The following is a 12,079-nucleotide window of genomic DNA, read 5'->3' on the forward strand; positions in this document are numbered from 1 at the left end:
TGGTGTCTCACTATGACCTCCCTGCTGTAGAAATTATCCAACTCAGAATTGCAAAATTCCAACCCATTGTCAGTTTGAAGATGCATAACTTTTCTTTCTGTCTACCTCTCAACCATCGTCTTCCATTTAACAAATGTCGAAAATGCCCTATCTTTTGTTTTCAGAAAATACACCCACATCATCCTTGAGTAATCATCAATCAAAGTCATAAAATACCTGGCACCACTCTTGGAGGGAACTCAGTTTGGACCCCACAAGTCAGAATGTATATAATCTAATTTGTCTCTAGTCTTGTGCTCGGCCTTCTTGATGAACTTTACCCTTGTCTGTTTACCAAACATACAATGCTCACAAAAATTCAAAACTGGATTTTTGTACCCATTCAGTAAATTCTGCTTACTCAACAAAGACAATCCATTATCACTCATATGGCCAAGCCGCAAGTGCCACAACTGAAACTGATTCAGATCACTTTTCCCAGAAGCTACAACAGCTTCCCCTTCAACTACGCTGGCCTGAAGATGATACAATTTAGAATGTAGTTTACCCTTCATGAGTACCATAGAGCCTTTACACACTTTAAGTATTCCATTCTCGGAGTGAAATTTATACCCTTGATCATCCAAAGTCGAAAGAGAAATCAAATTTCTCTTTATCCGAGGAACATGCCAACACTCAATGTTTCTGATAATTCCGTCGAACATTCTCAATTTGATGTTACCAACCCCCTCTACTGGTAATGGATTATCATCTCCCATATAGACAGTCCCACTCATTTGTTTGTAAGTTGCAAACCAATTCTTGTGTGGACTCATGTGGAAAGTAGCACCAGAATCAAGAACCCAAGAATTTTGCCCATGACTAGAACTCACAGCACAAACTTCCCCTACATAATCACTATCATCAGAATTATTGCCAGTGTCAACAATATTTGCCGAATTATCTATTTTCTGCTTCCCTCTTTTCTCCTTCAGCTTAGGATAATTTTTTTTGTAGTGACCTTGCTCCTCGCACTCATAATAGTTTTGCTTCCTTGCTCTAGACTTTGATCTTGCGGTTGACTTTTTCATTTAAAGTCCTTTTGTTATGTTCTTCCTCTAATCACAAGACCCTCTCCCTCAATTCTGTTGTTTGGAAAGCTCTTTTTCAACTCTTTAGATTTTAGTGCATTACCAACATCTTCTAGTGAAATGCTATCTTTCCCATATGGCAGTGTATCGGCAAAAGTATCATAAGACTGTGGTAAAGAACATAACACAATCAAGTCCTAATCCTCACTCTCAATTTTGATATCCACATTCTTCAGGTCCATTATAATTGAATTAAACTCATCAAGGTGAGTTTTAACAGGTGTACCTTCGTTCATACGGAGATGTATAAACTCTTTTTCAGGTAGAGGCGGTTTGTCAGCGATTTCTTAGAATACAGATCTTCCAACTTCTTCCATGTCGTTGTTGCAGAAGTTTCTTCAGCAATTTCCCGAAGAACGCTATCTATAATGCTCATGAATATCGCACTCAAAGCCCTCTCCTTCAAGTCTTCCTTCTTTGTCTCTTTCATATCTTCAGGAAAATCCTCATCAATTGCTTTCCATAATCCTTGTAACACTAGGGACGATTTCATCCTAATCTTCCATAGACTGAAACTAGAACCTCCGTCAAATTTCTCTACTTCGTACTTTGTTGAAGATGATGAAGACATCTTAACCCTAAATTATATGTAGAAACCTGAACCTTGCTTTGATACCAATTGTTGTGAAATATCGTGGGTTAACTAGCACACAATCTCACACAAAGCAAATAGAGAAGAAAAATCAACACAAGGATTTAACGAGGTTCGGCTAAGCCTAATCCTCGGGGAAAAAGAGGAGAGAGTTTTCCACTATGAATGAGAAGAAAAGCACAATACAATCTATAGAATCCCCAACTACAACCCCTATATATAGATCCCAAAAGGTCCCAAACATATATGAGAAAGGTTTCCCAATTTGACAAGGACTATAGGTTTTCCTTTCCCAAATCTATTAGGACAATGGGGTTTCCTAAACCTATAAGGACTATGAGTTTCCTAAAAATATAAGAAATAATTCAAGCCACAAATATCACCTACCTTTTACAATCAAGCTACAGCTTGAAGTGCTAAAGTTGGTATTAGGATTAGCAGAATAGCTATGGAACTTCTCCATCTTCACACCCACAATGTGTATCCATCTTCCCCCAAAGAAAAATATATAAAGAAAGTAATAATGGCGAACGAGGGGGATCGATTTGTTGGATGGTATTTGGAAGCAAAAGTAACGAAAGATATACAATAAGTTCTTTTTGCCAGCAGTGTAACTTGTTGGAGAACGCACAATCTTTATTATATCTCATTCCCTCATGTTCTTTTGATGTGATCAATCCCTTATTCCTTTTCTACTGCCACCGCTTCTGGTAATTGTTATTCATATAAATAACAAAATATAGATTCTACAACAAGTAAGGGTGACTAACGGGAGGGCAGGGTCAGGCTGGGTAGGCAAAATTAGGAATCGAACGCGTTGGAAACCGGGCCGATTACGGGTTAGTGCTTACCGGGTTTGACAGGTTACGGTTCATCCGGGTAAAAATTGAACCGTACGGGTTACGGGTACAAGGGGTCGGGCCGTGTTAGTGTAATTTTTAATTTTTTTTTTATATTTTGTATAGCTATTGTAAGTAATATTAATATAAAGTAAAAATATAAAGAATACAATGAAGATGGAAAAAAATTGCATTTATAAATTGCAAGTGCTACATTTATTTTAAAATTACAAAATTTAAGTTTGCATTTAACAAGTAAATTAACGAAAAAAGAGTAAAACTAAATTTTCATGCATAATAATACTTCAAATTAATTTAACAAACTAAAACATTAAGCAAAAATACGTCTAATAATTTTAAAATAACACAAATTTTCTCAAATCAACTTAAATACGAATTTCTGGAGGACGCTCAAGACATATGCCTCCTTAAACTGTCTGTGCCACACTTTGGACGAAGATTTAAGACTCGACCACAGTTCTTGCACTTTACTTTCTGAACTTCTTCATTTTCTTCTGCCACCTCAAAGTGTTCCCAAACATATGAGCGCACTCTATGGGGCATGATTTAACTTGAGTTGAGAATTTGAGTTTGAGAAATGAGAGATGAGTGAAGAAATGAAGAAGAGGGGGGTGTATTTATAGTTTTTCAAAGGGCTAAATTAGTAATTACAAAAAGTGTATAAAAATATTTGCCCAAAAAAGGGCTAAATGTGCGAAACAGTCGTTGGGCCAACGGCCAGAAAGTAGAAACATTTAAAAAAAATTGAAAGTAGCCGTTATACTGGTCTAGGCCGGTTCGGGTCGGTCCGGGCCGGTTAACCGATTCTACAATAAAAATCGTTGACTAGGTTTGACTGGGCCGGTTAACCGGTAGCCCCAACGTAAACAGACCAACCCCTTACCCCTTTAACTTAGCCCCACCCGACCCCCTTATACCGGTCTGGGCCGGTTCCGGTTTTAACCGGTCTGAGCCGGTCCGGTTATGGTTAAAACCGGCCTATTAGACTCCCTTAGACTATTTGTTAAGGGTGTCTAACGGGTGGGCCGGATACGGCTGGGTAGGAAAAATTAGGAACCGGAGGGGTTGAGAATCGGACCGGTTACGGGTTAGGGCTTACCGGATTTAACGGGTTCGGGTTCAGCCGAGTAAAAAATGAACTGTACGGTTTACGGGTACAAGGGGTCGGGCCGGGCCGGGTTAGTGTAATTTTTAAATTATTTTTTTGTATTTTGTATAACTATTGTAAGTTATATTAATATAAAGTAAAAATATAAAGAATACTAAAATGGGAAAAAATTGCATATATATATTGCAAGTGCTATATTTATTTCAAAATTCAAACTTACAAATTGGAATGTTACATTTAACAAGTAAATTAACGAAAAAAGAGTAAATTTAAAGGTTTTGCATTGCCTTAGTAAGTTCTTCATAATCAATATGAACTGATTGGCCTTCTTCTGGAGTGTTTAAATTCAGATGTGTTACCATATGTTAATATATCTCCAAGTTCCTCGTCTTCTGGGCTATCAACATCTTCACGTCCTTGATTTCTTCGTTCCGATCTAATCCAATCTCTGAAACATACTAAAACTTCCAAAGCATTGCTTCCCAATGAGTGACGGGTGTCTCCAAATTGTTGTCTTGCTTGGCTAAATGCACTCTCTGATGCAACAGTTTAAATTGGCACATTCAGCACGTCCCGAGCCATAGTGGAAAGAACAGGAAATTGCTTTTCATTCTCATGTCACCATCCCAACGGTGAAAATTCCTTTGTGCGAGGCTCTTTTTGCTTCTGCAAGTAGAATTGAAGTTCATCAATGTTCCTGCTACTGGTTTGAGTGTTAAAAAATGTAGAAAAAATATTAAAACTATCAAGGCCTTCATCATCATCCACAGTAGTAGAAGTGGTACAGTGCATAGTGGGATTAACATTGCCTACATTAAGAGTAGCATCATCAATTATATTTGCATAATTATATAATTGTTGTAAAGAATCATTTAGTTTGTTCATACAATCATATATATATGGGGTTTCAGTTGGTCCAATCTCCATATAAGTATATAAAGTATTCATTAATTGGTGACAATCATACATCTTAATAGAAGGATTTAAAATAGCACCAATTAAGTAAATCGAAGGAATTCGAAAGAAATATTTTTTGAATTTTGTTTGCATTTGTGCAACAACATCCCTATATTTTTCTTTCTTCTTAAATTCAAAGAGTAGAAAAGAAATTTCAGCTATATGTACTAAAGCCATAGTAACAGTAGGGTAATATGCTCCAGAAAACTCAACAGTAGCTGTATAAAATTTATGTAAAAATTTAACAACATCATTAATGACCTCCCAAGTAGTAGTTGTTAACATACAGTTTGGATCAGTACAATGCACATTAGCAACTTCAGTTATTGAGAATCTATATTTGTAGCAATATTTTAAAAATATATATGTATAATTCCATCTAGTAACAATTTCGTCTGGCATGAATCTGGGTTTAAGGTTATACTCGGTACACTTATTCTTAAATTCCCTAATTCTAGATTGTCTATTATTTCCTTGAATAACACCAACTGCTCTCCTAACATGAGTAATCTCAGTTGAAAATAAATCAACGCCACTTTTAACAATTAAATTATAAACATGACATGCACACCTAACATGAAAAATTTCGTCAAGTGGTGGTTGCAAATGTAGTTTTAATATTGAAATTGCGGCATTATTGTTAGAAGCATTATCAAGACATACACAATACTTTTTGCTTGAGATTATAAAATTCAACTTCACAAATAGTAGTACTTATAAACATATCAGTATGACTCTGATCTTCATCATATTTAAAAGCGATAATACGTTTTTGCATACAATAATTATCATCTATCCAATGACATGTAATTATCAAATAATCATTTTCATTAACAGCATGGCCAATATCAGAAGTTAGAGAAACTCTACAAGGAAGGTGACTAAACAAATAACGTATGTATGTTTGATATTATCCATGAAGTCTAAAGATATCAGATCTACAAGTACTTCTAGGGATACCTTTAAATAAATGATTATAAATTCTTTGAATATACATAATAAGATATGATGAAGAAGCAAAAGAAAAAGGTCGACAACCCAAAACAATCATTTTTGCTAACTCATCACGATCCTTTATTTTATTATATTTCATAAGTCCTCCAGTAGTAGGGTTTAGAGTTGCTTGATTTTCATCTCCATCAAAGCCTCATTCTATAGGATGCTCAATTCTCATATGTCTACTAAGTGTCTCAGTCCCCCTAATTGTCCTCTAGACTTATGTTTAAAAGTATCATTACAAAGTTTGCATTTAACTCTATCAGTACCTTCTATTTCGTCAAAAATTTCCAAACCTTACTTCTCTTTCTCCGATTAGTAGTCGGGACCATAGGTGGTCTACTACTAGTACCATGACCACGACCCCTGCTACCAGCTCCAACACTACTAGGTGTACGTGGTATCTCATCTTCCATTTCTAATTCATTATCTTCTATACCGATATTTTCCTGTAATTGTTCATAATCTATATTATTATCATGTAATATTTCAGGAATGTGTAGAGTCATTTAAATTACTACCAGATGTTGAAGCAGAAGTACTACCTCTTTTTTTATTTCCCCGATTAGTAAATTACAAACTCTTTTTGCAGCATTAAACATATTGTAAAAATTTAACTACTAGCAAAAATTAAATATGCAAATAAAATAATAAATAAGAGAAAAAGTTGGAGGGAGTGCGCCGAATTCGGCAATAAATTGAGCACTTGATGATTACGCAACTCCAATGTTACCACAAAGAAACGTCAATTGTTCCAATTTTGAAGTTCAATTGTTCAAACTTCAAATAATAAATACTACGATAAATTAAATTCCAAAAAGAAAGAGCCAAATAGTTGATTGCACTTTAGGTGAAGATTAAAGAATGAGAGAATATGAGAATTGAGATTGAGAAATGAGAGATGAGTGAAGAAATGAAGAAGAGGGGGGATTGTATTTATAGTTTTACAAAGGGTTAAATTTGTAATTACAAAAAGTGTTAATTTTTTAAAAAAAGTGGCCCAAAAAGGGCTAATTGTGCAAATCAGCCGTTGAGCAACAGCTCCTTGGCAGGTGACCGTTGCCAACGGTAACCAACATTTTCAAAAAAAAAGCTAGCCATTAATCGGTCTAGGCTGGTCCGGTCCGGGCCGGTTTAACCGATTCTATAGTATTTCTGTGGACCAGGTTTGACCAATCCGGTTAATCGATTGAAAATAGGTGAACGGCCCATCCCCTTACCCCTTTAACCCAGCCCACCCAGCGCCCTATGTACCGGGATGGTCCAGGTCCGGTTTCAACCGGTCTGTGCCAGCCCGGAAACGGGTTGACCCAGCCCGTTTAACACCCTTGAGTTACACTGCTGGCAGTTTTCGGGTGAAGTGTAAGCAAGTTTGGTGCCAAACTTGATGAATGCCCTGTTATCACAATTTAGTTCACAAGAGAATCCTCAAGACCCAATAAAATTGGAGTAATTCATTAATAATTACTCTAGATGTAATTGGAAATGTTGATTTGTGACTAAGTTTTTCCTCTACTGCTTTCCTTTTGTAGTCTGAAAATTCACTGTTCTGAGATCTTAAAAACACGTTTATATTTGAACCAAGTAACAGCATCTGATGTGAGATGTGCTTGGAGCCTTGAGTAAGCATCTTTAGGAACACAATAGTTTTTTCTCAGAACATATATCTTTTGGCAAAATATACTTTGACTGGACTGTTCCCACAAGCCGAGGGTGAGACCATTTTTACTTTTTTCATTTGGGGTATTTGGGGGGGGGGGGGAGGGGGGCGTTTGCAGATGGAGGCATGAGGCTGCAGATTCAGGTAATACAAAAGCAGCTGCAGCTCCTAACTCTAATACTATCATCAGTCAAAGTACATGCAACTGTATAGTAATTTGAGCAAATCAATTGTATAAAGCTAGCATCCTATGCTCCTACTTCATACATGAACCTAACAGAAAGTATCCTAATCACCATAAACCGGCCATATACTAACATTATCAACAAAAGAACATCGAGTTTAAACAACTAGCTTCACATCCTACAAAACAGTTTCCCTATGGGTTTGTTGATGTCACTGCACTAACCTTCTCCAGCAAGCCTTTTATCTCACCCTCCAACTCTGCCTTCTCCTCTGTCGTAATCTTACCATTGCATTTTTCCAGGATTGACGACATCCCCTTCAGCTTCTTCTTGATTAGTTGCACCTGTGACTTCCCCTTAACTGATTTCAGCGAAGAAAGTGGAATCTCAGGGTTTGAGGGATAAATGAGCCTAAAGTTAACTTCGGCATCACCAAAAGGACTTTGCTTCACCGATTCTTGGAAGGCCTCTTCAGCATCTGAATCACGTATGTAAACAACTTGAAGAGAGTTTGAATCGTGTAACACTTTTGTTTCCTTCTCATTCAGATCCCCAAACTTGTTATATATTTGGATAACTTCATCGTCTGATGGCAAAGAAAAACCAGCTGAGAATGTTACCATCAGAATCACAGGTGAAGTTTCTGTACCAGCTTCCTCATCTTCTGTTCCCTGTCTAGACGGGCGAGATTTTCTCTTCTTTCCTGGTTTCACTTTGTGATATTGCTTGTAGTTTGATCCGTCCAGATAGACTGAGTTCCTGAAGGTGGAGATGAAACCTCTGGTCTTCTCAAGAGATCTATTCTTCAAGAAAAGAGGGTTGACAGCAGTAGACTGAACCTCAGAGAGTACCTCATCGACTGAATCGATATCCATCGTGTCAAAAGTCATGTCAAACCGTTCAGCCTTTTTCTTCTTTACAGCTTCATTGCCATTGGTTGCAGGGGAAGATAAAATATGCCGAGCAGCATTTGCCATCCGCTCACCAATCCTGGTTATCTCAGAAATTTTCTGAGATTCTGCTTCCAGTTCTCTCTTCAAGTTTGGTTTTCCTGCAGTCAACGTAGGGCTCATATAAGGAGGTGATAAATACTTGCTCTTCTTTCTTTCCCTTGACAGAGGGCCCCCATTTGTGTCCGGCTGGTCACCAATTTCACCACGCTCAGGAATTGAAACACTGAGGTTCTTTGTTTTAGCCAAGTCAGTGTCACCAGATTTGTTGCCTACCCTCTTACCAACTTTTTCATCGACACTCTTAGAACTGCTAGTGTGACCTTTAGGCTGCTCACCAGACTTCCTCCTCCTTTTCTTCTCAGACGTTTCAACAGGCGAAGGTGAAGAATCTTCCATAAGTTCAGCCACACTTTTCTGCTTTCTTTTGTGAGAGATCTTCTCACAAGCAGTCAGAGGGCCCTTTGCAGAGCCAGATTTTGGAGTTTCTTCTTCTGATGGACCCAAAATAGGAACCTCGATAGGTATGCTGAAGTCATTTGCATCAACAACTTGATCCTTCTTGTCCTCAAGGCCTTCAACTTGCAGGGGTTCACAATATAGAGCCAAAGGGCATCCACATGTAGCACGATAAAAAGCAGATAGCCAACTTTTCAAGACAGCAAACTCAAGTATATTGGAATTAGAATTGGTTTGTGCATAATGTTTTAGAACTTTAAGTATTCCAGCAGGTTCATACTGAGAAAGTAGTCGTTTGACAGTGTCTCCTTCAGGCACTCGAACTCCCTTTTTAATTCCAGCATTCACTGCCAATGGCCAACTGAGTCCACCACGACTCTCTTCAGAGATGCATTGGCAAGTCATAACAAACTCCACAAGCACACTAATTTCATCCAAGGCGTTTTCAACAGCATATAAGAAGCTCCTAGAAGCACTCTGCTTCGACATTTTTTCAAAGTTGTCCACAAAAGGTACCAACTGTGCAGGGGGGCACCAAGAAAATGAGCCATCTCCAAAGTATGCAACTAGCAATCGACCTGTTTGACTAAACTTCAAAGCAAAGTCCGAGGCACAGGAAGCATCATAAATACGTCCTGGCCACCATGGATGACTCTTAATCTTGCCCCAAACAAAATCACCCACAGTATACACATGTTTTACACTCCTTGCATCTTCCCCAGAATTATCATCTTCTGTTCCCCCATCAACCATCTCATTTTCCATTTTCTCAGTTTCATTCTCCTCTACATTCATTCCCTTAAACAAATGCCCAGATCCTTGCTCTTCTTCTGTCCCTTGACTACCCCGCTCTGTACCACTCCTCTCAACGTCTTTTCCCCCATCAACAGCATCAACCATCTCAGTTTCTGTTTGCTCAGCTCCATTCTCCTCTCCATTCATTCCCTTACTACCACACTCTTTAAAACTCCCATCAACATTTTCCAGTGACTGATGAACTTCCACCAAAAGAGAAATTCCATCACCATTGAACTTGTTCCCAGTCGCAACAACCAGCCCAGTAGTAGCACCAGTATCCTCATTTCCATTAACATCCAGTTGGTGATCAACTTGAGAAACCCTAGGAGCCTTATCAAGCAACACAGGTACAGGGACAGAACCATTATCAACCATTAGGGTTTCAGAGTCAAGTGCTTCAGCTGCCAACCCAGCTAGGGTTTTGGTTTTCTCTGTGTTTTGGTCCATCGACATATCAAAAAAATGTCACATAAACTTATCCACTTCAGTTTTGCGGTAATTCACTTCTGCAGATAGAAAAAAATTACACTAACCTAGCTCAGAAGAATTCCCAAAACATACAATCACAGATATAGATATAAAACACCATAACGAAACAGATAAATGATTAAAAATTTAACATTGCCATAAACCTAGGGTTCCAATTTCTCGTCCTTAAAAGGCATATATACATATAAAAGAAAACAGAGAAACGAATAATTTTTATATATAAAAAAAAATAACTTCAAAAAAAGGAGAAATTGCCCGTACCTCTGTTCTTTCAAAAGAGAGAAATTTTGTAGAGAGGGAGAGTAAATGATTTCTGTGAGTTTGTAAAAAACGCAGAGAGTATATAGGGTGTTTGTCTTTTGGTTTTTAGCTTAGACTCTGGACAATTGTACAGTTTGCTAATTTTGCGTTCCTATCGTCTCTCTCTTTTTCATTTATTTCTATCGTCTAAAGAGATTATTAGGTGGACGGTTGAGATCTAATTTCCAGGCGGTGGGCCGTGGGTGAGACTTAGAGCTGTTTTTACTGTTTAGCATCTCCTATGCAGCTACAGTAATTTATTAGGGATCTCCTTTGAAATTTTGAATCATCACCCCTTTACCGCTCTTTTTGTTTTTTTGGCACACCTTTGCCGCTTGCTGATAAATTTTTTTAGTAAGTAATAACGAATGTTTAAATATGAGAAAGATTTAAATATATCTTTTGTTATACTTTGCGTTCAAATATATTTCTACCATAATATTATAGAATCAAATATACCTCTTTTCCGTGAGTTCATTACTCATATGGTCACTCAAGTTTCCGAAATTATCTATCAAAGTCATTTTCTTTCGTTTGTAACAAGAAAGTCATTTAACTATGTCTATAGTACTTAGAAGGTCACTCAACCAGATTTATCAAACTTTTGATTGTCAAATACCTATTTTACCCTCTAAATTATTAACTTTTAACTTTTGCTTCTTCTTTTTTTGATTTTTTAATACTATGATTTTTTTTCTCTTTTTAATCAACATTTAGACTTTCTATTATGCTCAATATTTTATTATTCTAATATTATATATGCTTGAATACTATTTTAATTTTTTAATTTATAAATAGAATTTATTTATGCTAAGGTAAGTCCATATATAAAATAAAAAGAGAAAGAAATTATTATATTAAAAAGCTAAAAAAAATAAAAAGAAGACAAAAGTTGATAATTTAGGGTAAAATAGGTATTTGGCGATCAAATGAGAAATCTAAATGAGTGATCTTTTGAGTGATATTGGCATAGTTAAGTGACTTTATTGCTACAAACGAAAGAAAGATGACTTTGGCAGATAATTTTGAATAGTTGAGTGACCATCAGACTCCCTTTTCCGTTATGTTTATCCAAAATGGGCATCAAATCCTACGTGACACTGATATTTGATGAGGTAGATGCCACATGGCATGTCACCTCAGCGCCCATAATCCATATATAAAAGACTGAGGGGAAAGAATTTTTATTGATGGAAAAAAAATAGAAAGGAGGGGTAAAATGGGTTAGGGGTACTGCGATGGCAAGCTATGTGACATTCACCTCATCAAATGTAAATGTCACGTAGGATTGGATGTTGTCACGACCCCAAACTGGACCCGATCGTGATGGCGCCTCTCATGAAGACAAGGTCAGCCGACACAATTCCCAAATCAACCATTTACCATTTAAAAGTGGTTTTTATACCATTTATAACCATCAATCTCATAATGAACATTTAAAAGAAAAATGCGGAATATTTACACAAGCCCGACATCGGGGTGTCACTAGTCATGAGCATCTACCAAGGTCTGAATACAACAAAACAGTCAAGTGTACTAAATACAAAAATGGAAATGAGATGAAGAAACAGTGCTGCGAACGTCGTGCAGCCACC

The 12,079-nt window shown here is 37.2% G+C and overlaps 1 protein-coding gene across 1 annotated transcript; it reads right to left on the minus strand.

Annotated features, from left to right (window-relative positions):
• Window positions 1–7,442: 7,442 nt before the first annotated feature.
• LOC107777791 (PWWP domain-containing protein 6-like) lies at window positions 7,443–10,584 on the minus strand. The gene is made up of 2 exons (XM_016597942.2): window positions 10,446–10,584; window positions 7,443–10,201 (listed from the first exon to the last, which is right to left on the minus strand). Exon 2 carries the CDS (start codon window positions 10,146–10,148, stop codon window positions 7,683–7,685), a length of 2,466 nt encoding a protein of 821 aa, XP_016453428.2. The 5' UTR covers window positions 10,149–10,201; window positions 10,446–10,584; the 3' UTR covers window positions 7,443–7,682.
• Between the last annotated feature and the right edge of the window lie 1,495 nt (window positions 10,585–12,079).

This window comes from Nicotiana tabacum, chromosome 3 (genome assembly GCF_000715075.1).
Source record: "Nicotiana tabacum cultivar K326 chromosome 3, ASM71507v2, whole genome shotgun sequence".
Taxonomy (NCBI): Eukaryota; Viridiplantae; Streptophyta; class Magnoliopsida; order Solanales; family Solanaceae; genus Nicotiana; species Nicotiana tabacum.

What these genes read in the sequence shown, in the direction of transcription:
- LOC107777791 (XM_016597942.2), bottom strand. Translation starts at nt 10,148, where the DNA reads ATGTCGATGGACCAAAACACAGAGAAAACCAAAACCCTAGCTGGGTTG.